The sequence below is a fragment of the Cygnus olor genome, chromosome 25, assembly GCF_009769625.2.
Source record: "Cygnus olor isolate bCygOlo1 chromosome 25, bCygOlo1.pri.v2, whole genome shotgun sequence".
NCBI lineage: Eukaryota > Metazoa > Chordata > Aves > Anseriformes > Anatidae > Cygnus > Cygnus olor.
The window spans coordinates 2296509-2323164 of record NC_049193.1 but is presented as its reverse complement, the minus strand read 5'-3'; the positions used below and the strand labels follow the sequence as shown (position 1 = coordinate 2323164).

At 55.3% G+C, this 26656-nt stretch overlaps 3 protein-coding genes across 13 annotated transcripts in view; 1 reads left to right on the top strand and 2 right to left on the bottom strand.

Moving 5' to 3' along the window:
- Positions 1–178: 178 nt before the first annotated feature.
- On the bottom strand, positions 179–4418 carry NAGLU (N-acetyl-alpha-glucosaminidase). The gene is made up of 6 exons (XM_040536708.1): positions 4018–4418; positions 3139–3286; positions 2907–3053; positions 2676–2761; positions 2246–2502; positions 179–2121 (listed from the first exon to the last, which is right to left on the bottom strand). The coding sequence occupies exons 1-6, from the start codon at positions 4416–4418 to the stop codon at positions 905–907; spliced, it is 2256 nt and encodes a 751-aa protein (XP_040392642.1). The 3' UTR covers positions 179–904.
- Positions 4419–5267: 849 nt separating this feature from the next.
- Positions 5268–9048, top strand: LOC121059729 (serine/threonine-protein kinase 17A-like). Of its 3 annotated transcripts, XM_040536875.1 has the most exons (8): positions 5273–5423; positions 6364–6529; positions 6931–7143; positions 7372–7516; positions 7597–7723; positions 7804–7852; positions 8075–8254; positions 8336–8739. In XM_040536875.1, the coding sequence occupies exons 2-8, from the start codon at positions 6462–6464 to the stop codon at positions 8586–8588; spliced, it is 1035 nt and encodes a 344-aa protein (XP_040392809.1). In that variant the 5' UTR covers positions 5273–5423; positions 6364–6461; the 3' UTR covers positions 8589–8739. The 3 variants fall into 3 exon arrangements, with proteins under 3 accessions (XP_040392807.1, XP_040392809.1, XP_040392808.1); XM_040536873.1 differs by lacking the exon at positions 6364–6529 and having other exon boundaries at positions 5268–5423; positions 8336–9048; XM_040536874.1 differs by lacking the exon at positions 5273–5423 and having other exon boundaries at positions 5711–6529.
- Positions 9049–10467: 1419 nt separating this feature from the next.
- The window catches only part of ATP6V0A1 (ATPase H+ transporting V0 subunit a1), a 30850-nt gene continuing 14661 nt past the window's right edge, over positions 10468–26656 (bottom strand). For 3 of the 9 annotated variants that reach the window (XM_040536594.1, XM_040536593.1, XM_040536596.1), the window contains exons 15-23: positions 26448–26566; positions 25924–26140; positions 25197–25304; positions 24396–24470; positions 21835–21942; positions 21161–21178; positions 19186–19303; positions 18560–18731; positions 10468–12387 (exon numbers count right to left, since the gene is read on the bottom strand). In XM_040536594.1, the coding sequence (XP_040392528.1) occupies positions 12294–12387; positions 18560–18731; positions 19186–19303; positions 21161–21178; positions 21835–21942; positions 24396–24470; positions 25197–25304; positions 25924–26140; positions 26448–26566 (1029 nt within the window). In that variant the 3' untranslated portion in view covers positions 10468–12293. The remainder of the gene's footprint in view (positions 12388–18559; positions 18732–19185; positions 19304–21160; positions 21179–21834; positions 21943–24395; positions 24471–25196; positions 25305–25923; positions 26141–26447; positions 26567–26656) is intronic. The other 6 variants (XM_040536595.1, XM_040536597.1, XM_040536598.1 and 3 more) reach the window with 3 other exon arrangements.

Here is a 26656-nt window from a genome sequence, read left to right as displayed (position 1 = left end):
CACCAGGGGAAGGCAGCCCCCGAGCTCCACACCAGCCGGGGACAGCCCCGAGCAGCAGCCCCACAGCTGGCCGTGCTTTCTTCCCCCTCAGGGGAAAAAAATCCCAGCAGCGAGCTGCTCCCTTGCCAAATTTCAAACAAATTGCACGCTGGGGAGAAGCGGAGGAGCCTGACAGCACTCAGTGTCCAAGCCTTTAATAGCTCTGCAGGCTGGAGCCCCCACCCTGCCCGGGGCCAGAGAGACCCAGGGCCACGCAGCCTCGGCCCGAGCCCCAGCGAGGGGAGGAAAAGGCACAGAAAAAGCCCGGCCTGAGGAGCCCAGCCCCAGCATCACCGCAGAAAACTGCCAAGGCTCCTTCAATGCCACAGGAACCAAGCTCGGCGGCTGGCCACCCCACCAGGAGGGGAGCCAGGGGGCACAAGCCACGGGGCAAGGCTGGCTCCCTGCTGCTTGGCCAGGTGCTTGTCCTGGGGGGACATGCCAGCCCCTGTGTCCGTTTGTCCTCTGTCCCTCCGCACCGTCCCAGGTCCCACCGAGTGGCCAGCGGGGCAGCAGAGAGCCCTGCCTCCTTGCTCCCTGCCGTGGGGCGGCTCAGCTCCAGTGGGGCGGGCGTGGGGCAGCCAGGAGGGGCCGTCAGGGCTGAGCACGGCGCAGCAGCGGTCCCTGGAGCACAGCCTGCCCCACAGCTGGCCACCAGCCCCCTCCGGGGCTCATCTTGCCCCCACAAACAAAGCACACAGCCTGGTCCCAGCAGGACTCTGCGCCTTCATTCCAGCACCGCCGGGACACGGCAATCAGGGAGGGACACGGTGATCAGGCGAGGAGCTGCGGGAGCCTCGATGCGTGAGGACGCGGGGTCTCTGCCCTCCCTCCTGGGGGAGGCTCCGAGAGGCACGGCCCCAAATCACGCTGGCCCAGCCCGGCTCCGCTTCATGGCCCCGGGGTAGTATTTGAGGAAAAGCTTCCTGGAGATCTCCAGCGTGTCGCCGACGGGCGTCGTAGGGTAACGCTTCTTGTTGTAGATGAAGCCCCTCTCCACCTGGAAGACAGCCTGGTTGAACTGGTCCTGGTGGAAGGGGCTGCCCGAGTTGAGGCTCTCCACCAGGAGAGAGACGAAGAGGCTCCAGCGTACGCCGTAATAATCCAGCACCAGCCCCCCCAGCTGCTTGTTGGCGTAATCCAGGATGTTCCCGCTCGGTCCCCAGAGCGTCACCTGGTTGCGGGCGTTCATCTCGTACAGCTCGGCCTCCCGGTCGCTCGTGGCCGCAGCGCGGGCGCTCTCCAGCCAGCGGCCCAGGAGGAAGAGGCCGTGGCTGGAGAGGAGGCTGTCGAGCTCGGGCAGCAGGTCGTACACCAGCACGCCGCCGGCCGTCAGCAGCTCCGACAGCGCGCGGCTCTGGAAGGCGCCGCGGATGCTCAGGTAGTAGTCGCCCACCAGCTGCTGCACCGCCTGGCGCGTGACGTCCACCAGGTCGTAGCGGTAGGTGAGGCTGGAGCCCAGCGCGGCGCCGGCGCTCAGCAGCAGCCTCCAAGCCTCGTAGACGTCGCTGGCGTTGTACCAGAGCCGCGCGTCCATGTGCAGGGACGGGCGGCGCACCAGGGGGCTGCGGTTGTGGTTGACGCAGATGCCCGTGCAGTTGTAGGCGCTGCGGAGGAGCAGACGCCAAGCGGAGGAGGCGGCGGCGTTGGGGGCGCCGTAGCGGCGCTGGGCGTAGCGGGACACCCAGGCGGGGAGGTCGAGGGGCTCGTGGCGCCAGCCCAGCTCGTTCATCAGCTCGTACACCACGTCGTTCTGCTCGATGCCCTCGGGCGCCAGCCCCGTGCCCACCATGGTGGAGTTGGGGAAGCGGCGAGCTTCGAAGGGGCCGCGGTTGATGGCCTCCACGGTGCCGAAGAGGCCGTGGTTGCCGCCAAAGTTGTGCAGCATGCACCAGATGAAGGGCTGCCCGTAGAAGGACTCCGTCCACGGGTAGACGGGCTTGGACTCGGCAAAGAGGTCGAGGACGATCATCCTGCCCAGGGGCACGCCGTGCAGCAGCGCCCGCACCTGCGCCGGCTGCCAGAAGTCCGGCTGGTGCTGGAAGAGCCAGCCCTGCATCAGCCACAGCGCCTCGGGGTCGGCTGGGGACGGAGACAGAGGGTGAGGCATGGGGAGCACCCCCAGACCCCACTGCCACCCTCTTATGGAAGTCTTTGGGGGTCTGCCCAAGCTCAGTGCCCCCACGCGGCCCCGGCCCGGACCCACCTCCCGTCATTGACCTGAAGACGGCGTTGCTGACCCTCGAGAGATACGCGGGGTCGGAGGACTGCGGGCTCATCTCGTTGAAGGTGTCGGCACTGTAGATGTGGTCGGTGCCGAACTCCTTGATCAGCTCCTTCAGGAAGAGGGTGCCGATCACCTGGAACATGGGGTCCTCGGGGTCCAGGAGGTAGGTGCAGGAGTAGGTGCAATCAAAGTGGCTCCAGCCCCCGAGGCGAGTGGCGTTCACACGCGGGAAGACCCTGAGCCGGAGGGCAGGGACGGGGATCAGAAGCAGGATGGGACCGCGCGCTGGGCACGCTGCACGAGAGCCCCCAGGGGTGCCCGGTGCTGCCCGAAGGTGGGACCCGGAGCCAGGACCCGCTGGGCAGGGAGCTCAAGGACCTTTGGGGTCTGTGAGCGCAGCCGCACGTACCGGAGAACCCCCTGCGGCACGTGGCCGGCGAAGGCCGGCAGCACCGTGATCATGCCCAGCGAGCGCATCCTCTCCACGATCCTGTACTGGGAGAGAGGAAGAGGAGGGAGGAAGAGGAGCGACGGGAGAGGAGCCCCAGGCCCTACGGGGGGTCTCTGGGCCCCGGGAGAAAGAAGTCCGCACCCAGCACCACCCCAGCACGGCGGAGCAGGATGAGATCCCCCCCGGTACCTGCAGATAGAGCTGCTTGAGGTGCCAGGCGCGCGGCAGCGGCCCTGCCCAGCCGTGGAGGTTCCCCAGGCGGTTCCACGCCAGGAACGCCGGCCCCGTGAAGTAGGCGTCGATCTCCGACTGGTTCAGACCCAGGGACAGGTAGACCTGCGGGCAGCCCGGCCGTCAGCTCCCCCCTGCCCGACGCCCACCACGGCCCCGTTGCAGCCCCCCGGCCCCGGGGATACTCCACCCGCTGCCAGACGAACTCCTGCCCCACGAAGGCCAGCGCCAGGTTGATGCCGCTCAGCGCCATCCAGTCGATCTCCCGCTCCCAGCGCGCCCAGTCCCACCAGGCGTAGGAGTAGCTCTGGGTGCAGACGTTCTGGTAGTAGCGGTACCTGGGGCAGAGCGAAGGGGTGCTGACACAAGGACGGGGGGGCCCCGGCCCCCCGCTGCCTCCCCCGTTACGTAAGGGCGAGAGCCTTTTGTCCCGGGCTAACGAGGTGTGAGCGGTGCCCGGCTCCGTGCCCGAGCTGGCACGGACGGGCTGACCCGTGGCACGAAGGGCACCGGCAGAGCCCCCCCCGTACGGACGTCAGCAGCACCGGGGGGGAGCCGGGACAGGAACAGAGCCCCCAGGGTGCCCCCGCGCCCAGGGGACCGGTGCGTTAATGGGGTCCCCAAGGCTCCCACACACCGGCAGCACTCGGTGCGTTAACGGAGCCCCGTGCACCGGTACCATTTGGGAGACCTGGTGCATTAACGGAGCTCCCGGTGCCCCCCTGCACCTTCAGCAGCCAGAGCAGTAACAGAGCCCCCTGGGAGCCCCATGAACCGGTAGCATCAGGGAGCCCGGTGCATTAACGGAGCCCCCAGTGCCCCCAGGTACCGGCAGCACCGGGGAGCCCGGTGCACTAACGGAGCCCCCAGCACCCGGTGCGTTAACGGAGCCCCCGGTGCCCCCCCTGCACCTTCAGCACCCAGGGCAGTAACAGAGCCCCGGGAGCCCCGCGCACCGGTTGCACCGGGGAGCCTGGTGCAGCAACGGAGCCCCCCGGTACCCCCCGCACCACCACCCCCCGTCCCGTGCCGTCCCGTCCCGCCCCGTCCCGGTGCGCGGCCCCGGTACCGGTTGGGGGTGGCGACGCGGATCTCGGCCGGTACCCGCGGCAGGGGCTCGGGCAGGCGGAGCTGCGCCCCGGCCCACGAGAGGTGGCAGCCGCAGAAGTCCCGCAGGTAGCGGTACAGCCCGGCGGCGGCCGCCACGCCGCTGGAACCGGTCACGGCCACGGCCACGGCGGCACCGGGCGGCGACAGCAGCCGGTACGCGTCGGGGCCGCCCGCCGCCAGCGCCCCGTCCACCGACAGCGCCACGGCGGCGGCGGCCCGGGGGCCGAGGAGGCGCCGAGCCAGGGCCCGCACCGCCGCCTCCTGCCGCCGCTCCGGTACCGGGGCCCGCACCACCACCACCACCACCGCCGCCGCCGCCAGCAGCGCCGCCAGCGCCGCCACCCGCAGCGGCCCCGCCATGGCCGCGCTGCCTGGCCCTGAGCGACGTCCCGCTCCGCCAATCCGCGCCGCCGGCTGAGGGGCGGGGCCGCGGCGCGGCCAATCGGAGAAAAGGGGGCCGGGGTGGGGCCGGGGAGGTGGGCGGGGCGGGGAGGTGGGCGGGGTCGAGGCTGAGGGTGTGGCGGCGGCGGCGGTCAAGGGCGGTGGGCGTGGCCATGGGAGTGGGCGAGGTTGGGGGCATTGGGAGATGTGGCGGCAGTGGGCGTGGCCACGGGAGTGGGCGTGGTCGGCGTATGGGACGCGGTGGTGACAGTGGGCGTGGTCACGGGAATGGGCGTGGTCACGAGCGGGAGTGGTCACAGCGGTGGGCGCGGTCACGGCGGTGAGTGCGGTCATTGCAATGGGCGCGGGCGTGGCACTGGGCGTGGTCGCGGCACTGGGCGTGGTCATGAAAGGGGGCGTGGTCACGAAAGGGGGCGTGGTCACGAAAGGGGGGCGTGGGCGGGGCCCGAGCATCCTCCCCGGTGCCGGTACCGGCGCTGGGTTCCCGCACCGGGCCCGCTCCGCCCTGCCCCGCCCGGTGCCCGGTACCCGGTGGGACCGGGGCCGGGGCCGTGGTCGTGGTGCGGGCGCCCCGCGGGCACCGCCGGGGGCTGGGCACCCCCGGGAGAGGCGGAACCGGCCCGGTCCCGGTCCCGGTCGGCCCCGCTCGCCCCCCACCCCCCCCCCCCCTCCCCGCGGAGCCCCCCCGGTCCCCGCGGCTCCCCGGCCGGGCGCTGCTCCGGGACCCCGGGACCCGCGGCGGGGCGGGGGAGGGCCCGGCCGCGGGGCCGCCCCCCGGGGGTGGAGGGAGCGCGCTCCGGCTGCGCTTCCCCCGTTGCGCCGGGAGCCGCGGGCCCGGGCGCAGCGGCTGTGCCGTTCCCGGGGCAGGATGAGCCGCCCGGGGATGCTGGCCGGGCCCCGGAGCCCGATCCGCACCGAGCCCTTCGGAGAGGGCTTCGCGCTGCTGGGCGGGGAGCTGGGCAGGTAGGAGCGGGTGGGGGCGCACCGGGGTGTGGGGGCACGGGTCTGGGTGCTGGGGGGTGCTGGGGGGGGGGTGCGGGGAGCGTGGGGGCTGGGGGGTGCTGGGGGGGAGCAGGGGGGGGAGCAGCAGGGTGCAGAGGGATGCAGCGCAGGTGCAGCAGGGGTGTAGCAGGGATGCAGCAGGGTGCGGGGGGGGGTCAGATGCAGGGGGGGATGTAGGGGGGCACAAATGCAGGGGGGAACGCAGCAGGGGTGAGGGGGGGACACAGCAGGGGTGTGTGGGGGGGGCACAGAAGAGTTGCAGCAGGGGTGCAGTGGGGACACAGCAGGGTGCAGGAGGCTCAGCTGCGCCAGGGACGCTGCAGGGTCCTGGCAGCCCGGACGGGCAGGAGCTGGGCTCGGGGCTCAGCTGGGAGCAGGAAGGGGCCGAGGGGCAGCCCCGGGACCCTCCCCGCACCCACACTGGGTGCCCAGGCTTTGGGGCAGGGGGTCCGGCCTGCAAAGGGGCAGCAAAGGGCCCGGCACCCCGTGCGTCCTGCCCCCCTCACCCTCCTGGGCACCTCGCTCAGCCCCAGCCCTGCCGGTGGAAGGGCTGACAGCCAGTCCGGGGGCTGTTGGAGGGGCACATAGAAGGGGGGGAACCCCTCGGCTGGCACCCCCCCAGGTGGCCGCAGCGGTTCCCACCAGCGCAGGAAGCGTTTGCCAAGAGCCTGCGGTGTCGTCACCACCTGCGGGGCCTCGGGCCGGCATCGCCTCCGCTCTTCTGAGAATCCACCCCCGGTTCCCCATTTCTCTGGGGACGGGGACAGGTCCCAGCCCTACAACTGGGGGCACCGAGGGTGCCGGGGCTCTGCCCGCAGCGGGGGTCCTGGGGTTCCCCAGTGCCCCCCAGGGACCCGCAGGCAGCTGGGTCCTCTCCTGCCCGGTGCCCAGCTCCTGGCAGCGCCGCGTGCTCGAGCTGCGACCGGCAGCGTGCTTCCACGCACCCCTGCACACCGTGCCCTCCCCAAAGCCCCGGAGGCTTCCACGCTGCTCGCACCGATGCCGAAATTTTGGGGCCAGCAGCTGCGGAATTGCCATTTGGGGTACGCCTGCGCTTCCTGTGGCAGGTGAGAGGCAGGGGCTGGGGGCCCCGCAGCGCCTCGCTCAGCAGCGCCGTGTGGTTTCTGCCGGGCTGACGGAGCCGGGTCTGTGCTTTCCGGTGGCAGAGAGGGAGGCCGAGCCTCCCAGGCAGCTCCGCAGCTGAGGCCTGCTGGCTCGTGACACTTGTGGCTGCGAGGACTGGCACCACTGGAGGGGCCCTACGGGGCATGGGGTGGCTCGTGGGCTGATGGCCCTCCTGCAGCACTGGGTCCTGCGTGGGCAGCGGGGTCCCCGTGGGGCACAGCCTCTGATTTTCGGACGCGATGCCCCGCTCCATCGCCCCGAGCAGTGATGCTGGACCCGGGGCCCAGGGGTCCCTGCTCGCCCCCATCCCCGGGGCGCCCCGCTGACAGCCCTCCCTGCGCAGGGGCAAGTTCGCGGTGGTGAAGAAGTGCGTGGAGAAGGCGACGGGCAGAGAGTTCGCCGCCAAGTTCCTGCGGAAGCGGCGGCAGGGCGAGGACTGCCGGCCCGACATCCTCCACGAGGTCGCGGTGCTGGAGATGGCGGCCGCCAGCCCCCACGTCATCGGCCTGCACGCCGTCTACGAGACGCCCCGCGAGATCGTCCTGGTGCTCGAGTGGTGAGTCCGGAGCCGGCGCTCGCCTGGGAAACGCTTCCAGCCCCGCTTCTCACCCGGCCCCAGCCGCCGAGCCCCGGCCACATCCTGCCCGCAGAGCCGTGCTTGGCTGCCTCGCACGGCATCCCGGGGCTTTGCACCGGGCTCGTCCCCGGGGCCGTGCCCCCACCGGTGGCTGCGTGGGGTCTTTGCCCGCTCCGCCGGCCCCTCACCGCGTGGCTCCGCTCCCAGCGCCGCCGGCGGGGAGATCTTCCACCAGTGCGTGGCCGAGGAGGACGAAGCCTTCACCGAGAAGGACGTCGTGCGCCTGCTGCGGCAAATCCTGAGCGGCGTGGCCTTCCTGCACCGGCACGGCGTCGTCCACCTCGACCTCAAGGTACCGGCCTGGGGCTGGGGGCTGCGGGCAGGGGCTGGGGTGGAAGCAGGACCACGCTGATGCCGTCCCCTGCCCGTCAGCCCCAGAACATCCTGCTGACCCGCAGCAGCCCCCCGGGTGACATCCGCATCGTGGACTTCGGGCTCTCGCGGCGGGTGGATGCGGTGCAGGAGGTGCGGGAGATCCTGGGCACGCCGGAGTACGTGGGTAAGCGCCACGGTGGGGCTAATCCTGCACCGGGCTCTGCTGCGCTGGGCCCCTCTGAGCTCCCCCCTTGCTCCCTGCAGCTCCAGAGGTCCTCAGCTACGAGCCCATCAGCACGGCCACCGACATGTGGTAAGGGGCGTCCGCGCACCCCGACCCTGCTGGGAAGCGCCGCGGTCGCCTGCGTCCTCCGTGGGAGCTGGGCTGAGCTCTTGGGGATGGCTTGGGGGAAGCCACATCGTGCTGGTGACGTCCCCGCGGTCCCAAACCAGCACGTCCCCGGGTCCCCGTGAGGTTCAGGCTGCAGCCGTGCCCCCTGGCCGTGCCCCCCGGCTCAGCGCCCGTTCTCCGCAGGAGCGTGGGGGTGCTGACCTACGTCATGCTGACGGGCGAGTCGCCCTTCCTGGGGGACAGCAAGCAGGAGACGTTCCTCAACATCGCCCAGGTGAACGTGCGGTACCCGGCCGAGCTCTTCCAGGGCATCTCCCCGCTGGCTGTCGACTTCCTCCGCTCGCTGCTCATCCGGGACCCCAGGTACCCGCCCGGGCATCACGGCTGGAGCCACGGGGCTGGGGGAGCCGTGGGGCCGCGGTGACCGTCCCCCTCTGCCCGCAGGGAGCGGGCGCAGGCCCAGCAGTGCCTCCAGCACCCCTGGTTGGCCCCGGGGCCGGACGCGGCCATCGGGCTGGCAGCGTTGGAGCAGGCGGAGGAGGATGCAGAGCCCCCGGTTGGCCCTGAAGGAGACGAGGAGCTGGTGCTGGTGGCCTCCTGCACGCTGCGCTGCCCCTGCCCACAGCCCGGGGAGGCTGAGCCAGGGGGGAAACCGGTGCTGGCCCCCCGGGAAGTGGCCCGGGAGGTGCTGAGCTGAGGGCGGCCGTGCCACCGGGCAGCAGCAGCTCGGACATTGGGTACGGCCAGCGGGGCTTGGCTGGGAACCGGGGTCCCGGTGAGGGCAGTGCCGGTAGCCCCAAACCGGAGGAGCCCCGGGAGTGGGCCCCGGGGGGCTCAGCACCGGGGTGCTCAGCCTGCAGCTGCTTGGAGCAGCTTTGCCATAGGATGGCCCCGAGGAGGGGGCTCGGGGTGGGGGGCTCGGGGCTTTGCTTGCTGCGCTGCTGGGCACAGCCACGGGGAAGGCACCGGGGGCCCGCTCAGTCCCAGCGGCCGGGGGCTGCGGGGGGGGGTCCCGGGACCGGGACCAGGACCGGGGGAGTTCCCGGGGCTTTGTCTGCAGCCGTGGGAGCGGCCGGGCAGCGCCGGGGCTGGCACCGGTGCCCGCATTGTTCTGGTTCTCATAAATAAAGGTTACGTTTTCTACCCCGCCTGCTCCACACCCGCGGGCTGAGCCGGGCTGCGGCGGTACCGGGCCGGGAGTGGGGCACCGGCACCGGCACCGGCACCGGGCGGGGCTGGGGGCAGCCGTGCAGCGGGAGCCCCCGAGCAGGGGCAGCTCCGGCCTGAAGAGGGCACTGCGAGACCGGGCAGCGGGCGGGGGAAGCGGCCCGAGCCCCCCCCTCCGAGCCCCGGGGCCACCGGGCGGGCGACCGGGGCCGCCCCCGCTGCCCTGCCCGGGGCGGGTGAGGCTTCGGCTGGCCCCGGGGGTCGGGGAGAAGACGGGGAAGGAAGGAGGCGGGGGCAGCCCGGCGGCCACGTCCCTGTGCTTGGTCTCCATCGGGTGCACGAAGGTGAAGCCACGCCGGGAGGGGGTGTGGGTGCCCTCCTGGGCCGCCCGTCTCCCGTGGGGGCTGCGGGAGGGCACCCACCCACAGCGCCGTGGGCGCTTCCCAGGGCAGAGCCGGACTCAAGGGACAGCCCCGACACCTGCTCCTGGACAGGGACAAGCTCAGGGCTCCTCCGAAATGAGGCCAGGGCTCCCCACGGCCTCCCCTGCGCTGCCCGGGGCCACGGCCAGGTCCTGCCCTAGCAGCCAGGAGCAGGGGGTGGCCGCGTTGCCTCCCGGCCCTGAAAGCAGCCAAGCAGAGCTATGGAAACGGGCGGAAATATTTGGATCGCACGCGAGGAGCTCGCTCTGGGAGCGGTGCAAGGGGTGAAAGGGGAGAGCAGCCCCTGGACACAGCTGGCACCCAGAGCAGCGGGGGAACCACCTCCCTGCACGGGGCAGGCAGCCTCCGGCTCCAGGGACAAATTCAGGCTGCCCAACCCAGCTCCTCGCCCTCCCCGATCCCTGAGACATTAGGAGACGGGAAGCACAGCAAGCTGCAGCAGCTTCGAAAACACAATCAACCCAAAACCCCGCGGCAACCTCCCTTCCGCTCCTCCTGCGCATTTGGAAAAAAAACCCGCAGGCAGCTCCAAGCCTGCAGGAAAGGCCTGAGTAAACACGGCCCGGGGGGCTCTGTCCTGGAGCAGAGCGTGTTTGCCTCAGCCCCACTGGAAGGGCATCCGCAAAAACCAGGCTTAATCAAGGTTTAGTTTGTAATTCCTGCATCTGTGCTTGGTTCAGCAAGTTAGCAGGGATTTAGCGGGGCAGGGAGCAGCCGAGGCAGCCCTGCTCTGCCCCAGCTGGCCTCGGTTCAGGCTGGGCACCGGGGCTTGAAAAGCACAGAGACGTTCCAGCCGAGGCACAGGCACGCTGCTCTCATTTTACAGGCCTGCTCTCCCATCCCCTCTCTTCTTAGTGGCCGCCAAGGTGACAGAAAAAGCCAGAGCAGGAAGGTTTAAGGGCCCCGCTCTCCCCCAAAGCCTCCCCAGCACCAGGGGGAGGAAACAAGGAGAGGCCACACCAGAGGTAGTGCAGTTAGTTTAATTTATAGTGACCATCAGCAACACGTTCCACCTGGGCAGGACTGCCGTCACTGCTCCAGCTGCATTTTGATTTTGGCTTTCTGCAAACACCCTTGTAAACATACAGCAAAGTCTGCCTGTAAACACAGCAGTGGCCCAGAAGGTGACAAAGTGCAGCTCCGCACGCACGCGTGACCCCACCTGCACCAAGTGCGCACACACTTTTCCCCTTTCCCCCATCGTTTTCAACAGCCCTGCACTGCGTGGCCTTTCTTCTCCAGATCCAGAGTACGAAGATTCTTGTTACTGTTCTGATCCGTCCGTACATAAATACTCCAGATCCACTGTGACGATTAAAAACAAGTTTACACACAACACTGAGACACACACACACACACACCTCACTGCTCCTACAGCTACATCACGGTGAGGAGGGCAAGAAATCTCGCATCTTGCACAGGAGAAAAAGCAACGGCTGCAGTGGGAAAATACGGCAGAGACTCCATTGCCATGGAGACTTTTTTGGGAAGACCCTCTGGGGAAGACCCAGCCTCTCTTCTCCCTTGAGGGCCCTCCTAGACCATGAGCGTACCATCGCCCCGACGGCGTAGGCAGCGGTACCTCTGCTTCTGCAAGAGCTGCTCCCGCTGCTGTCAGGTGCGCAAGGCGTTAGCTGGATGTGCCAGGACCTCTGAGGGCTTTGCAGCCCCTGGGCTTTGTTTTTAAATGAGAAAACCAAGACATCCCAGCTGGTACTTGGCGGTATCTGAGTACAGCTGGACCACGTCCACAAGGCGCAGCGGCAGCCCCGCACAACGGGGACACGTGCTACAAGTGTAAGAAACACCAGAGCACTTTCCAACATACCCCACGTCTGTCCAAAAACCACCCAATCTCTCTCTGTCCATCTTTCCAGTCATGTTTTTAGGCTGATCTGTGCAGGCTGGCCCCAAGGCACCTGCACACAGGCCTGGGCTAGCAGCAGCACAGCAGCAAAGCCCCCGTGCTCACCAGACTCCAGAAACGAGCAGCAGAATGGGCCACAGAGCTTTGCCTGGGATATCTGAGCTCAGTTAAAGGAGCATCTCCTCTCCATGAAGGAGAGGAACCAGCTTTTTTTTTTTTTTTTCCCCTCAAGGACAAGCCAGGCAAAGGCCAGGTGTTTCCCCATCACTAGGGCACAAAGAGAACCACCCTACACTTAGCTGAGGCCCCTTGAGCCGTGCCCCTTCATCCCAGCACCTCAAGCCTTGTCCAGAGTTCAGAGAAGAGCTGAATCTCAGCAAAGGGTAAGAGGTTGGTTTTGCCACGTTAAAAAACATTGCACATGTGGAAGCACTGGAGGTAGGAGAAGCACACCCTGAACTGCCCGTTGCTCATAATTTAATCAGAGGCAGAGACACGTAGATCCACATGTAAAGCTTCCTGTAAAAATCTCTTTTCCCGAGCAGCAAGCTTTATGCAGGCTGAAGTTGCCTTTTCTTCTCCGTGTGCTTTTATGCCCACTCAGCTGTAGCTGCATTTTTCTCATGCTGCCCTGCTAAGCCTGCCAGGAAGCTCACAACACGAGGAGGACACTATTACACACCACACTGACACTTCATGCACTTAGTATCTTCAGTGGTAAACTTAAGGAAGGAGCAGTTTCTTTGATCCAGTGTCACTCATTACTTGAGAACGCCAAAGCTCTCGGCTTTGGAATTCCACGGTAACACTCGAGTCTGCTGCAATAAGTTATTTTCACTAGGGGAGGAGTACATGCAACTCAGACACACGGGACAGTACTAGCCATAGATCACAGATGCTTAACACTGCTGGAGCAGAGGGATCTCTAGTCGTCAAACTTCCCTTCGCGGATGGTATCGAACGAGAAGGGGAGGAACTTGAACCCAGTGCCAGTGTAGAACTTGCTCTGGAACTCAATCCTGCAAGAGAACAGCGATTGCTTGTTAGAAAGGCAGGTCTCTCATAGGAGCTAGAGATTAGCAAGAACTCCATGAAAAAGTAGCTGTTTATTGACCATAAAAATTAGCCTTTAAAGAGGAAGAAGCAGGATTATGATGTACCACCTCTACTGGCACAAAAACCAGTTTGTTTGATGTTTCTGGAACAGAGCAGAGGAAAACCATCAAGGTACTGATCCCAGCGCCACAGGCGATACGAAGGGCAACAAAAATAAGAACTCCTGAGCCGTGGTATCACTAAGAAGCACCTAAGAACACCCAGCATTTCCTATAAGATCACGTTACCAAAGTTCACATCCTCACCACAACAAAGCTCAGTTGCACGGTGCTGGCTCTGACTTCCTCCATCGGCTGCTTCTGTTTATTTACTTAAGCATATTTGGTTTTTGCCCACATGACTCCTTCTCCCGAGCTCGAGATGTGCCCGTTGTCTGAAGCTGAACATTAACTTAGCCTTGTTTGCCTGCTTCCCCTTAATAAACTCGGTTTAAAAAAAGAATTATTCTCGAGAACTGTCCAATGGTCAGCAACAGCTAAATAGGGAAAGAAAAAAATAATCCCATGATTCACAATAAAAACAAGCACAGTGTTTCAGGAGCCTCATGAGCAACACTTTCCATTGCGTGGCCCACTAAAAAACCTAAGTCTCTGCAGGAATCAAGCGGCAGCAAATTGTACAGCTATTCCAGCACAATTCAGAATAAGTACAGAAAAACTCACTCTAATTATTTTTTTCAAGTTTGAGAATCATGGCGAGGTCCAAAGCCGATGGTATTTCAGCTGGCAAAAAGTGGTTTCTCAACAGAGCTCAGGAGTCAGGAGCGAAACTCGTAAAAAGAGCTTTTTGCTGATATGTTCTGCTGCCTGTTCATGCTGATAAGCAGAGAGTTCCCTGCAGAGGAATCCCTAGGATGAACAGGATTTTCCGTGTGGGAGGAAGGGCTCCTTGCCAACATGCTCCAGTTTTTCAGGAACCCTGATAATCTCCATAAGTATCCTGTGACTAAGTGACTGTTCTGTAAGCAAAGGGAAATAAGAGGCAGACGGTTGGGTATCTGACTCACACAGAACCCACTGTAAATGAAATTTTAACCCCGATGATTAACTGTTCCAGCTGGCCCTGACATCCGAAAGCTCCTTTTGGACAGACTCAGTTACAACTGGCCACAACTGGATGCCCGGAGCTCAAGGAGAGGCTGTTGTAAGGTTAGAAAACCAGTGGAAAAGTTTAACCAAATTCCACAGCTTAAACTGTGTGTTTTTCCTGCAATTGTCTCCAGAGTAATGCCCAGAACCCAAGGTCCTCTTCTGACATTAGAAATTGCTGTTCCCAGGGTCACTCACTCTCATGCACGCTAACTTTATTGCTAAACTTTGTACTGTCTCTCAGTGATCAAGTTCTGCAGAAGAATTTACTAGACAGCAGTGCGAAGTAAATAAACAGACCAGAAAAAGCTTTCTGGCGGTTTGCATCAAAGAAAACCCCCTCTTCAGCTTTTTTTGTAGTAACAGTTAAGCGTTTGCCGGACTGAAGTTGCAGGGATTTCCCAACCCGCTGGTCACAGAGTAACCAAAGTGTTTGGAAAACCAGGCAGCTCACCGTCCCATCGGGAAGCAACTGCAGAGACATCTGTTGAACAGGAAACCTAACTTTCGGTTAGCTCAAGTGCAAATTCCTGCCTGGTATTTATATCCTTAAGGAGTGCGTCGATGCCCGAGCTGGCAGCGACTCCGAGGGTAGCCTACAGTGCACCTTGCGGTACAAAGCGAGCAGGGTGTTTGTGTAGGTTGCTGTAGCCTCTCTATCCCCAAAAGGACAGCAGTTTCACATGCTGTGGGATCATTCCATCCTACACTTAGAGCAGACGGCCTTCTAGAGCAGTACTCTGCTGTTATGGTCACGCTAAAGACATACCCTGGCTTATGACCTTTGTGAAGGAAAATAAATACATTTCTGGCAAGTGGGTGGGGAGCTGGGCTTTACTACTCCCCCGTCTGCTGGCTGGATTGCAAGTGGGATGCAGCTCCAGCACGCCCACGCCTCTCAGAAAGCAGCACTCCCCCTCGGTGGCTGCAGGCCAGGAGCAATGCCAGGGCAGGGCCTGCCTCTCTTCTCAGTTTACAGCTGAGAACAGCCATCTGCAAGGCACCACAGAGCTGCTGCTTTTTATTTACTGCACACGGTTGTTTGAGGCTGACCACGCTTGTGTTTGAAACCTATTCTGGTGTCACTGCGCAGCCCCACAGCCTTTGGAACAAAGTAGGCTTTGTGTGAGCTTCCCACCTGCAGCTGCACCTAACGTCGTGCGACCAGGAGGAATGCTTGGGATCCGTTTCGCTGCCTCTGAGGGACTCAGCTCATCCTTCGCCACCAGTTCACAGACATTCCAACAGCTCAGGCAATGCATGGTAAAGAAAAATCACATTTATATCTGGCTCAAGTACATGGCAAAGTGCACACACCTCCCAGGGAAGCTGCTCGTGCACTCAGGAAGGAGAAACCAGACTCAAACCTTTAGCACCAGCAGACAGTCCTCTCTGTCTGCCAAACCTATACTCACACGTGCCTGGGAACCGCTCTCTCCACTCTGATGGACGTGGACTGAGGTGTGGGAGCTGAGACACACACCGGGGTGACTGGAGCCAAGCCTGGACAACGGTTTGGCTGTAGCATTGGCAAGGGTAAGAACTCCCAACCCTGGAACTGAGCCTCCACATCAGTGATCTTTTATCACTCACCTGTCTCCTGCAGAGCAGCACGAACCCCGCTCTTTGCTGCTCTGAATTAACCTGATTTGCTCTGCATTATGCCTGCTGCTATCCATTCTTTTCAGCAACGGCCTGCTCTTGGGACGTATTCTAAGGAAAAGAGCTTCCAGATCAAATTCAAGCCTAAAACCTTGCTTTAACAGGCAGCCGCCTCCACTGAAACAACATTTCTGCATCAACTGATGATGTTGCGACCCAGCTTTGCATCCAGATACAATAGTCTCTTTTTGGGCAAAGTCTATGTTTGCTTTCATCAGAACTGCGGGCCAGCTTAAAAAAAAGAGAGAGATACAATAATGTAAGCAGAGATGTCAAGCTACCTTACCAAAAAACAAATACATTTTATATTTCAGAACAGGGATGTTACAATGAGAGGAATTAACCACACAACATGGGGCATAGCTCAGACTGCTACCGAGTTCCAGCAGACCTCTGGTAAAGGAGACTGCAATTGTGGCAGCACTTTGAGTGCTTTCCTCCACCTCAAAATGCCCCAGAAGAACCCAGCCTGCAGAAAAAATGCTCGCTTTCTGAAAAAGCACGCAGCAAATCCTCCTCATTTGGGACCGATAGGCAGAGCTCATGGAAGAATCTGTTCTTCCCACTGAATGACTCCTCCTTTCCAGGAAGGCTGAGCCACCCACACCTTCGGAATTCCAGATAGGTGACTCTTCTCCCAGAGCCACAAAACATGATCTGCTCTTCCCAGGACAGCTGCATTTGATCCTCCACCCCCCGCCCTCTGAAAAGGAAACACCTACCACTGGAAACATACTGAGTCCACGTTCAGAAGCAAAAAGGAATGTTAACAGCATGTCGTTTTTGAACAACTGCAGGTGCTTTCCTTTCCACCGGGATAATGAAAATCCAACAAACCCAAAATAATTCCAGCACGTCACCTGCTGTGTGAAATTGCTGCTTTTCAGACCCTAAGCATGAGCAGATTTCTCGTAAAACTTTTATTTACATTCTCATAGAAGTCTGAAACATACGTTCAGGGGAAATATCCCAGTTAAGGACCTCAGTCCTGCAGTTCTCCAGCAGGTGCCTGGCACTGCTCTGCATGGCACCCGTGATCCACGTGCCTACTGCTATTACTCAGCTGGATTTTTCTCTCTGCTTGCCATTTCAGTGACATGAATCTTCCCTTTAAACATTTCTAGACCATATTTTAAGCATACTTGAGAAATAGCGTGGTAATGTGAAAAGCCACCTCTTTGCTGAGCTGTAAACTCTAGTTCACCCTTGCTTCGGGTGCTCTGTCAGCAGTATCCCTAAGTGTGGTCTGTGATTATCATCACACGATAAGTATCTGCAGAAAAACATGCTTTCTTAGCTAGAGTAAAAAAGAAGAGGCATTCAGAACCATTCATGTACTGCTATTCAGAAGTGTGCCACAAAGCACTGCGGTCCAGACAAGCAAGATTTTGAAAATCCACGAATTCACAAGCCACTGAAGGTCAGGAACGCTGCGCACAGAGTTAGGGTGCTGTTTGCTCTGTGCTGCTAGCGCTAATATTGAGCGGGGTGTGCAGAGCTCTCTCTTCACACTGATGCAACCGTGCAGTACAGTGACAGCAGTGTGAGGATGAGGAAACACCAGCCAGTCAACAAGAAGATCTCAAGTGACTGGTATGATGATTTCTAGGCTGGATGCCAGGAAAAACAGAAGCACCATCCAGCAGCCATTTGCAGGAGCAGCCCCCCCACAAGAGGCTCCCTCAGCACAAGATGGAGACACCTCTGAACTGGGCGAATCCCGACTCACTCGAGCTACAGAGACCAGGCACACCGCGATGTTTCAGTGTGCACTGAAGCACGCTTGTCAACGGAGAACACAAGAGGACAAAGTTTTCATTCCCCAGGAGATGGGGAAGAGTGCAAAGAGACTTCTGCTTGTTTGTTTCCAAAAGGCACTGGCTTCCTTTTCCACTTATGAGACTATTTTTAAAAAGTGCTCAGAACAGCCTTTTTCTCCCACTTAAGCAAAACAGAATCTCCTTGTGAACTTCACGTGACTTCACTTTCAACCTACCGGGAGGGAAATGACCATAAGAGGTGGCAGCAACCAGAACTCTCCAGAGAAGAGGCACAGACTCACTCTTCTGCGCTTTAGCCTGAAGAGAACCCTAGCAGAGAGCACAACCCATTCCCATGCTGCTCTTTTGATTCCACCGGCACGCCAAACGGAGAATCTGAAGTGGAACAATAGGTGCTCTTAAACACGGATTAGAGAAAGCTCTTGAACACTTTCCATACTTGGGTGCAGAGAAAGTGATGAGCACTCTAAGTGAGTAATTCCTTCTTGTTTTCCAGCTGGCTGCGTACATAGGAGCTTAAGAATCATGGGAAAGGGACCAAGGAAGCATCAGTCAATAAGCAAGAGCAGTAAGAAATATTCTTCGTACTCCACGGCACCCCAGAAGGCAGACAGACAAAGCTGCCCTCTGTTCAATGCAAGGTCTTATGAAGATGAGCAAAGTCACATGCACCACGCCGAGCTACAGCTACAATATCACGTGCACACAATAGTTCACAGCTGAGAGATTTTAGAGACAACTTATAGAGCTCAGTTTGAACTGATCTTTGAGCTTGCAGTCCCAGATTTTGCTTTCCCGTATGACAGCAAAATACACTAAAGAAAAATCTATTTAGAATAGATTACCATGTTAAAAAAATCTATTATCTGCTAAAGTAGTGATATTTACAGGGTAGCATCCCTTTTCAGATAACTGCAGCCCACATACACTGATTTGTTATTTTACTGCCTGTCACTTCACACTTCCTATTCAAACAGTCCAATGGCACAAAGTTTTCCTCGTAGAGCAGACCAGATGTGAAGGGAACTGCAACCGGCAGCTATCGCACATCAAGGACAACAAACATTGGGACCAAGCAACGGAGCAAAGGACAGAACAAAAAAGTCCTACTGAAAGCCAAAAGCACACTCATCCATCGAGCACAACCTTCCAGTCCCACTGTTCACAAAGCTTTACTCTGATTTATTTTTAATTGTAGAACAGTTATTCCCCGTAATTTCTAAGTTTATGCACGCAATCAGGAAAGAATTGTATTCCTAGAAACGAGGGTGAAAATCTCTGGTCCTATTAAAGGCTTTCTGCCGCCAGAGCATATCTGCTACAGGGCATTTAGATGTTTAGATAAGACCCATGGTACTCTAGCACTTCTGAACATTACTGATCCCAACTCAGTCTTATCCACTACCCTCATTTTATAGCCTTAGTTTTACTGTGCAACAGCCAACTCAGTCTTCTGGAAGAGGGCATTTCTCCAGGTAGTCCAGGTGACATCAATTTCCTTACCACAAAGAGCTCTACAGTTTCTGAACATTCCTGTAACTCACCAGTGCAAGCGAAGAGCATGGAGGAAAGCAGACAGGCCCTCCATGACCAGGAGAATTGCTACCGTCATGCCAGCAAAAGCAGCAAATATGAAGAAAAGGACGAAGCTTCCGCCCAGACTCCTCACACTGAGGCCAACGTGGATCACCATGGTCCAGAGCACCTCCGAGAGCTCTGCCAGGAGAAAAAAGGAGAGGAGAGGACTCATTTCAGAGCATTCAACAAGAAGGTTACAGGTTATTTACATAGCAAAAATTGGAGTCAAGCAAATTCGCATCTTGACAAGGTGGGAAAATTCAGAGGAACAACAGTTTTTGCAGGCAAGTAAACCAGGATGTTGCCCCCATCTCTTGTAAGCGGTGCAGGGCAGACTACCTGCACAGCAGACCTTTGTTTTATTCAGCGTTTTAACTTCCATCCGTCCCTGACAGCTTCTAGCAGAGTGCTATGCAAGCAGATATTTGGTGTTTAGACTTGATCACTAGCAGCTAACGCACACAGCTCTGTCCTAAATCAGCAGCGTTTGACACTGCCGGAGAGAGCTCCGGGGAAGCTGCTTGCATTCCTGCCTTTGGTCCAGGCTGACTGCGACACCGATCCAAACTTCTGCTCCAGAAAGAGTACTCACGTGCGTGGGCTAAGCTGAGAGCCCAGAGCCTCAAGTAGGACGCAGTGTTTGAGATGCACCCCAAGCAATACTCAATGGTGTGGATTGCCTGGTACACCACCGTGTCGGCAAAGTCGAACTGCAAAGCGAACACAGAAAATGACCAAAGCTGCAAGACTTGCAAGCAGGAAAGAGTGGCTGGCTGGGGAAAACGAGCACGCTACCTGGTGCTATCACCAAGGACATCGTGTTTGAAGTTAGACACTGATACTGTCTTCTCCTGGTTTAGCATGTCAGTTTTATAAATTAAAAGTTAATTCTCTTGTCTTCGTAGGTTTTGCAGAATAATAGTTCACTGCTTGAATATTATTGCTTTCCTGCTATATCATACGAAAGCAAGATACTGTAAATTCAGCCATGGACTTTGCCAGGAAAAGACTGTTCAGCAACAAGATGGTATTCACATGAATTCGCTGGTAAACTGCATGGACTTCTACAAAAAAGGAGACAGTATTCCAAGTCGATACTGTGCGTGTACCTTTGCTACAGGATCATCAAAAGCATTTTACAAGATGGGAACTTTCCCTCTTTGAAAGCAAAAAGAATGCACAGAACAGTCTAGAAAACGTCATGTGTGCACAATTCATTGGTGAAGTCTTTTTTTCTTTTTTTAATAATAAACAAAGAACTCAAGAAAATCTGTCATGAAGGGCAGTTTCTTACTGTGCAGCTTGGGAAAGCATTCCCTACATTCTGGATTTAATCCATGCTTCAGAAACTGCTCATATTTAAGTTAAGTCAACGTGATACTTTAAAGACATCGAGTGACTAGTGTTCTAGGCATGCAGAGCAGGCTATTTATATTCCTATTTCTCCCTTGGTACATCCAGGGCGATAAATATTTCAAACAACGAAGTTAAATTCGCTGTCAAAAGCCTAATTTCTCCACAGAACGTGAACTGCAATGTTCTTTAATAAAGACTGCCCTCGCAAACAGTACCACCTCCCAGCACAGATGGCACGTCAGCGTGCAATAAATGGAATGTGACAAATATTTAAACAATGACAATTTACAGCCACATGCAACTGCTAGAGTCACCGCTATGGAGAGAGTCACCACTATGCTAGGGAGCAGAAGAATCAGCAGGATTGCTTTGGCAGGGTATTGGCAGTTTTAGCCATTTTTCACAGGATTACTGATACACAGAATTAACAGCCACACCAGCGTGCTGACCCCCGCCACCCCACCAATTCCACATGGACTCACACGTAATAGGACCACTTTCCACATCACAGGGTTGCTTTTAGCGTAATTTATGACCTCGTTGTCGCAAAGCTACTCTAATTTCATGGCATTTGTGTGTGTTTTTTTTTGTAAAAAAAAAAAAAAGGTTACCTGATAGCCCGAAACCTACAATCAGTTCAGCATGAGAGCTCCTAAAATCCAATTTTTTAATACTGATTCTTGTTACAAGTGTTTATGAATGAGCAGTTTCTCACAACAGAGCCTCTCTTCTACAGAAAGATCCTGGCCGGGTAAGTTGTTGAGCTGTATGAAACCAGACTGCTTTTGCTGTATTTACTCACTGGCAACAACTGGTATCATCCTTAAAAATAAAGTCAGTTTGGGAAAAAACATTTCGAGATGGTGTTCGTTGCAGTGCAGAATTACCAATGACACAACATAAGGCAAATGAGACAAACTTTAGAAGCACAAAGTTTTCCATTTCAGATCTCTGGCTCGGCAGCTTTTCAGGTAAACTAAGAGAAGATCTGCAGACAGGGGATAAGACACAAGCTAAATAGATGACGTAATTAAAGGTCTGTTAATGGGTATGACATTGTATGAAGAATTAAAAATGGCCTGTAATATGTCAACAGCTAGATGTTTTGGAAGATAAGATGCCATGACATAACATGTTTAATTCGGTGTGTGGTTTACGCCAATGGGAAACATTCCGGATACACATGAACGCAAAGCTGGCTGTAGTCTTACCACCTCATCCTCTGTAGGCTTGAAAACACAAGTTTACATTTAGTGAGGTGTCTCAGTCACAACATTAATCACGAGCACATTCAGTAATTCCCTCCTAAACATGACACAGTAAAGCAGTTACACACTACATGCACTACGGAAGCAAGGTAATGCTGGAGAACTGTTAAGAAGCATCAGAAAACTCCCAAATTAAGAGACTGTCTCCTTTTTCTCCCCTATCAGAAGTACGGCAAAGCAGCTAAAGTAACCCCCAACAGTCAAAATGAACATAAACTGAGTTCTCACTATTGCAGAAACACAGCCCTTGGACTTTGGCTAACACTGGAGAAGCAAGCAGCACAACTGCACTGCACTTCAGCCAGAGCAAGAGCTGAATGTGCCATCTGGGAGCACTCTGCAGCTCCCACTGTGCAGCCTCTAAGATGATGGCTCCTTGTAATGAGAACAAAGCCACATTTCCCTTTATCTGCAAATTATGCTGCCTTTTTTTTTTTTTTTTCCAGAACTCCTGGGAACGACCAAAAGATGGTCTGTGGTACTTTACTGCTATGAAAACACTTCACTGAAAAGGTTGCTATTTAAACAGCTTGGGAATCAGTAAATACAGTCCAAAAACCTAGCACGTTCCGCTACCAAGTGCATTGACCTGAGACAGAGGCTGGCCGGGTGCTTACCTCTTCCCCCTCCTCAGAATGGGTAGATAGCTGGTCATGTTGAATGATCTCAGCATCCTCCTCAGTTGGTCCATTGCCCACCCGGATCCCACCAAAGTTGTGCGTCCCCTAATACATGCAGAAAAAGAAAGAACAGAGTGTTGTTGGTGCTTTATTGCAAGATTGGGTGCTTCTTATGACTCCAAGTGCAGCAGCAGTAGCTCACAGAAGAAGACAAGACATTAAGGCCCGGGTTAAAGCAGCTGTACAATTCTGTTTCCCAGCCTGGATGGGAAAGATGCTGATTCCTGCTAGGGCTGGGGAAGGGGGACAAAAAAAAAAAAAGTCTTCCTGCATGAATACTTGATACATTTCTCTAAAAGTAATTGCAGTCCTGAGTAAAATAAATGCCACATCTCTCACAAGAACATTTGCTGTAACTGATGTGCAACAGACCAGCATTTTGCCCAGCAGCTGTTGAACAAGCACTTAGAAGGACTGAAGCACCACCGCTGTAAGTGAAACAAGTCGCACAGTGGCAACTCAGAGCAGAACTGACTGACACAAATCTGTGCGCACACACACACACTCGCTCCCCACCAGCGCCAGGCATACTGACACACGTGGGAAATCAGACGTTCCCTTACTTGGAAATTCGGTGTTGTGCAAGCAGTTCCTTTTATAGACATTGGTTCTGACACTCAGCGTCTGACGCTCATAAATCTACTGCGCTCTGAGTAGGAAAGAATAATCCACAAAGCAAGTTGAAACTTTCCTCTGATAGGATCACTTGATGACTGCACTTATTGCAGTTACGGCAGGCTTCCTCCTCCATACTGTCTCACCACCACCAAGAAAGGATGCAGAGAACTGTTCAACATCTGATAGTGACCTCGAGAAGAGCTTTTATGCATTGTAAATACGTATTAGACAACGAAGGCCTAACTCGCAGATCACTATTTTTGGATCTCTGTTCAGCGAGCAGCTACGTGCACTGTACAGCAGGATTTCTATTTCCTTCCAGATGTTCCAAAGACAGAAAACGCTCGTGTCTGATCTGAGATACTATAAATGAAGACCTCTGAGCCTGACCCACCTAAAGAGGCAGACTGAAATGCCACAAATGGAAATAAAAGCCTTGCGTTCAGCTTTAGGACTGTACCAGGGTCATTTGTAACACGGAATGTAAACAGGCTAACTAGCAACGTTAAATACTTTATAAGTTTAGGGATGACAACACAAACCGAGGAGGCTTAAGATTCTGTGGTTTTCACAGCTCTTCGCTCTGGCATACGAGCAGAACAGCCACTCACTTTGTTCTTAGAAGCCTACTTTTACTTTATGCCGAATTATGAATTTGCCTAAACTGAATTATGAATTAAAGATTTTGTCAAGTTGTTTCTAAAAACAAGTTAGGTAGCTGTTTATGCTCTGAAAATAGAAATAAGATGAAAAAAGTAGAATATGTTTACAGGTAAGACAATGCTTTGAGTTTTCAGCATCTTTGAAACACTGTAAGTTACTGTTGAACAGTATCACTACCCCATTTCTATACTCCTAGCTCGCAAGAATTTGTACTTTTGCAGCTTTTCCCCGACACCCAACTTGCATCTGTTCTCTGTAAAGAGTCCAAACTAAACACAGCTCCAAAAGCTCCAAAAGCTCCAACCATTTACTTCATACTCCAGCCACACCTCACACAGAGGTCTTCACTTGCAGATTCTTTTACTGAGAGGCACTCAATATGCTGGATGGATTATGCACAAAAAAATCCATTGTTATTTCTGATGTTTTTGTGAGGCTGCTTACAATTTTATGATAGAAACATAGGCCAACAGCTAAGAAGTTATCCTCAAAGCACCCTTAGCACGTAAGGCACAGAATTTATTTCACTGTTTGTGAGATTTAAGCTTCCTAGTTAGGTAGCATTCATAACCAAAACCAATTTGAAATATGCAGTACAGAGAAAGAGATAAAGTTCTAGGAGCTGCTGCAATCTTCGTTCCACCAGAAAGCTTTCACATTAAAGGGCTGGCTGTAGGTTTGGACACAAATAAGGAAGCAGAAACAACTACTTATTTGTGCATAACCATTTTATAGTAGTTTTTAAGTCCAAGTGTCTACAAGTGTCTAACAGATGTTAAAAATCCAGTAATTACTGGTATGAACTTGCTGGGAGGCCATCACGTAAACATGATGTTTGGGAACACACAATGCAAACAAAAACGCTTCACTGAGAAGAATCCTAATCTAGCTTAAACAAATATGCAAGAAAAGGAAAAAAGGGGAACTTAACCTGGGGGGATGTGGTAGCAAGGTATTCTGGTGCTGCTCTGCAGGTTTGGATTTCAGCAACACTCCTGCAAAGAAGTGTCTCTGCATTCTGTGCACATGGAACTATTGTCCACCAGCCTGGTAGTTCTTCCAGAATGTATCAATTTTGCTGAACTTTGCTCTTTCCAAGACAAAGTGTCTTTCACCCTAAAGGTGCAGTTGTCATTCACTTAGGAAATTCAGATACATTCCATGCTCTCTTGATAATTAGATATAAATCCATCACGTGATTTTTTAAATCCACTCACTGTTGCAGCCGCTGCTGCCTCTAGTGCCTGCTCGTTCGGGACTGTGCTGACTTGGGCCTCCACGGGCTGCCCTTCCTGATAGTGAATGGAAGAAAAGAAAGGGAGGAGGAAGAAAACAAAAAGAGAAAGGGAGACGAATGGAGGGGACATGGGAGGATGAAAGATGGTCAGAGAAGGGAGAGGGAGTGTCTTTAACTGAACTGATCTTTGACTCACTTAACATCCTAAAAGCTGTCTGCCATACATGCAGGGAAAATTTTCAAGTATCCCCAGTGCACACGTGCCAGGTCCCTGCATTTTATATAAAGATACTTTACAGCACAGTTGGAAACCTACAGAGTACCCCAGGAGATAACCTCTCATATAGAAGTGGAAAAAACAGACTTCTGCAATCGCTGTTACTTTTAACCATCCAAACTGCTTTAAGAAATACGGCCGTTAAGTTTGTCAGCCATGAAGCTTGCTTTGCTTTTAAACTGTCATCCTAGCGAAAGCACAGAAATGCATCCAGCAACCAATAAAGCTGTTCCCAAACCAGCTGACATGCTCAAAGCGGTTATATTGTTTTTATCATTACCAACAGGTAGGGTTTTTAAAAGCCGATTTGATGCTGGACCCAGATCTGCTAAGCAGGCAGGCAATGCTTTGTCTCCAGTAAAACCCACCTGCCTCTCTGACTAGGAATATGCAAAGAGGCTTTACAGGTCACAGGGCAGCGTGAACTCATGTATCCAGGTGCAGAACAAAGCTTTTCAACCGTAATAAGTTCTCATATTAAAAATATACAAGGTAGTCACCCACCAAGTGCTTTCTCCTTAAATACTGATGGCGAAGGACCAGAGGTTTAGCTACCAGCATCCACGGCACGCACAGTAACGCCACCACCACGAGGAAACACTGGAGCCCTTGCTGTAACAGAAACAAGTCTCAGATGATTTAGTGGCAGTCTATGCTCAAAAAAACCAAACCCTTTCAAGAGGGTCTTATGCAACAGTGAACGACAATTCCCAGAGTATGTGGATGCTTCACACACTCTCCACCCCCCCCAGGAACTGCAACATGAGCTGTACTTGATAACTGACTGCAACTTGCCTGACCGTAAACATGCTACTTATGCTGATACTGGTTTAGATTAGGGAAAAAGACAAAGGATTCTGCAGGGAATGACAACTTGGCAGATACCTCAGAGTGCTGTGGGGAAGTCGCATTAGCACCTTAGCTAAGCTTCAAGGCACTGCATTGCGGATGCAGGGCAATATCCCTAATGACTTTTCACTATTAATCTGGATCCAAATATGCAGTGGGCACAGCTGACTTATGTTCAGTATGATATAAATTCTCTGCAAAGGAATTATTCCTTCCTTCTTCAACATTACATAGCATCAGGCTTTGGAAATGATGCCACGTTTCTTCTCTCTCAGAAGAAAAAACTGTTTAACGCCTGATTTTACAATTATTATAAGGTTATATTAGAAAGACAAATATCATGAATCATCTCTGATCTTACTATTCTAGCAAGAGCACGCACCTGCCCTTTGTAAAGCATCTTGTTACTGGTATCACCATAGGAGAACAGAAACATGTTGATAAAATGTATTAAAAGGCTTGGTGCATCCTTTGATGTGTGAGCATCGTAGGCTGTCCATTTGTAGAAAATGAGAATAACAAGGTATCCAAACAGTGAGGACATGAAAATAATTTCTGGAATAAATCCAAGGTATATGTTCAGTGGCTTCTTAAAATATCTACAGAAAAAAAAGGAGAGAGTTTGAAATTATATTTAGTTAGCATTAGGTATGTGTAGGGGAAAAACTTTTAAGAGTAGGGGAAAAGCACCTCTGGAACAAAACTGCAGAGACTACACATTTCTATAATAGTTAGGGCTTAACACAGTTAACTACTTAACACGCATGGTAATATGTACACAGAAATAGTTGTATTTTGCCTTTCAGTTAAAGTCTGATAAAGTCCTGCATCTTAAACAGATACACACATCATACCCAGAGAAGTTCTCCTCCCACCCCCATCAGGAAAGCAGAACAAAGCACTTACATGTGGTTGAGAAGACTCAACGTGACACCAAAGAGCATGTGGATAATGCCAAGAATCACAGACATTTTCATCTTAAATGAATTGAGGAAGGCCAGCTTATTGGTGGCGATATTCCAGATCTGTGAAAAAACACCACCAAGTCAGCCAAGCACTGAGTAAAAGGAAAACAGACAAGAATGAAAGTGTTCTCTTTAAGCTAAACAGTATTA

Bases quoted from the DNA above. Each gene is read 5' to 3' on its own strand.
- LOC121059729 (XM_040536873.1), top strand. From the start codon at position 5,329: ATGAGCCGCCCGGGGATGCTGGCCGGGCCCCGGAGCCCGATCCGCACC. The intron at 7,517-7,596 runs GTACCGGCCTGG...CCTGCCCGTCAG, and splicing joins TCGTCCACCTCGACCTCAAG to CCCCAGAACATCCTGCTGAC. The intron at 8,255-8,335 runs GTACCCGCCCGG...CTCTGCCCGCAG, and splicing joins CTGCTCATCCGGGACCCCAG to GGAGCGGGCGCAGGCCCAGC.
- NAGLU (XM_040536708.1), bottom strand. From the start codon at position 4,418: ATGGCGGGGCCGCTGCGGGTGGCGGCGCTGGCGGCGCTGCTGGCGGCG. The intron at 3,287-4,017 runs GTACCGGGGCCG...GCTCTGCCCCAG, and splicing joins CGCGTCGCCACCCCCAACCG to GTACCGCTACTACCAGAACG. The intron at 2,503-2,675 runs GTACGTGCGGCT...CCTCCGGCTCAG, and splicing joins GTGCCGCAGGGGGTTCTCCG to GGTCTTCCCGCGTGTGAACG.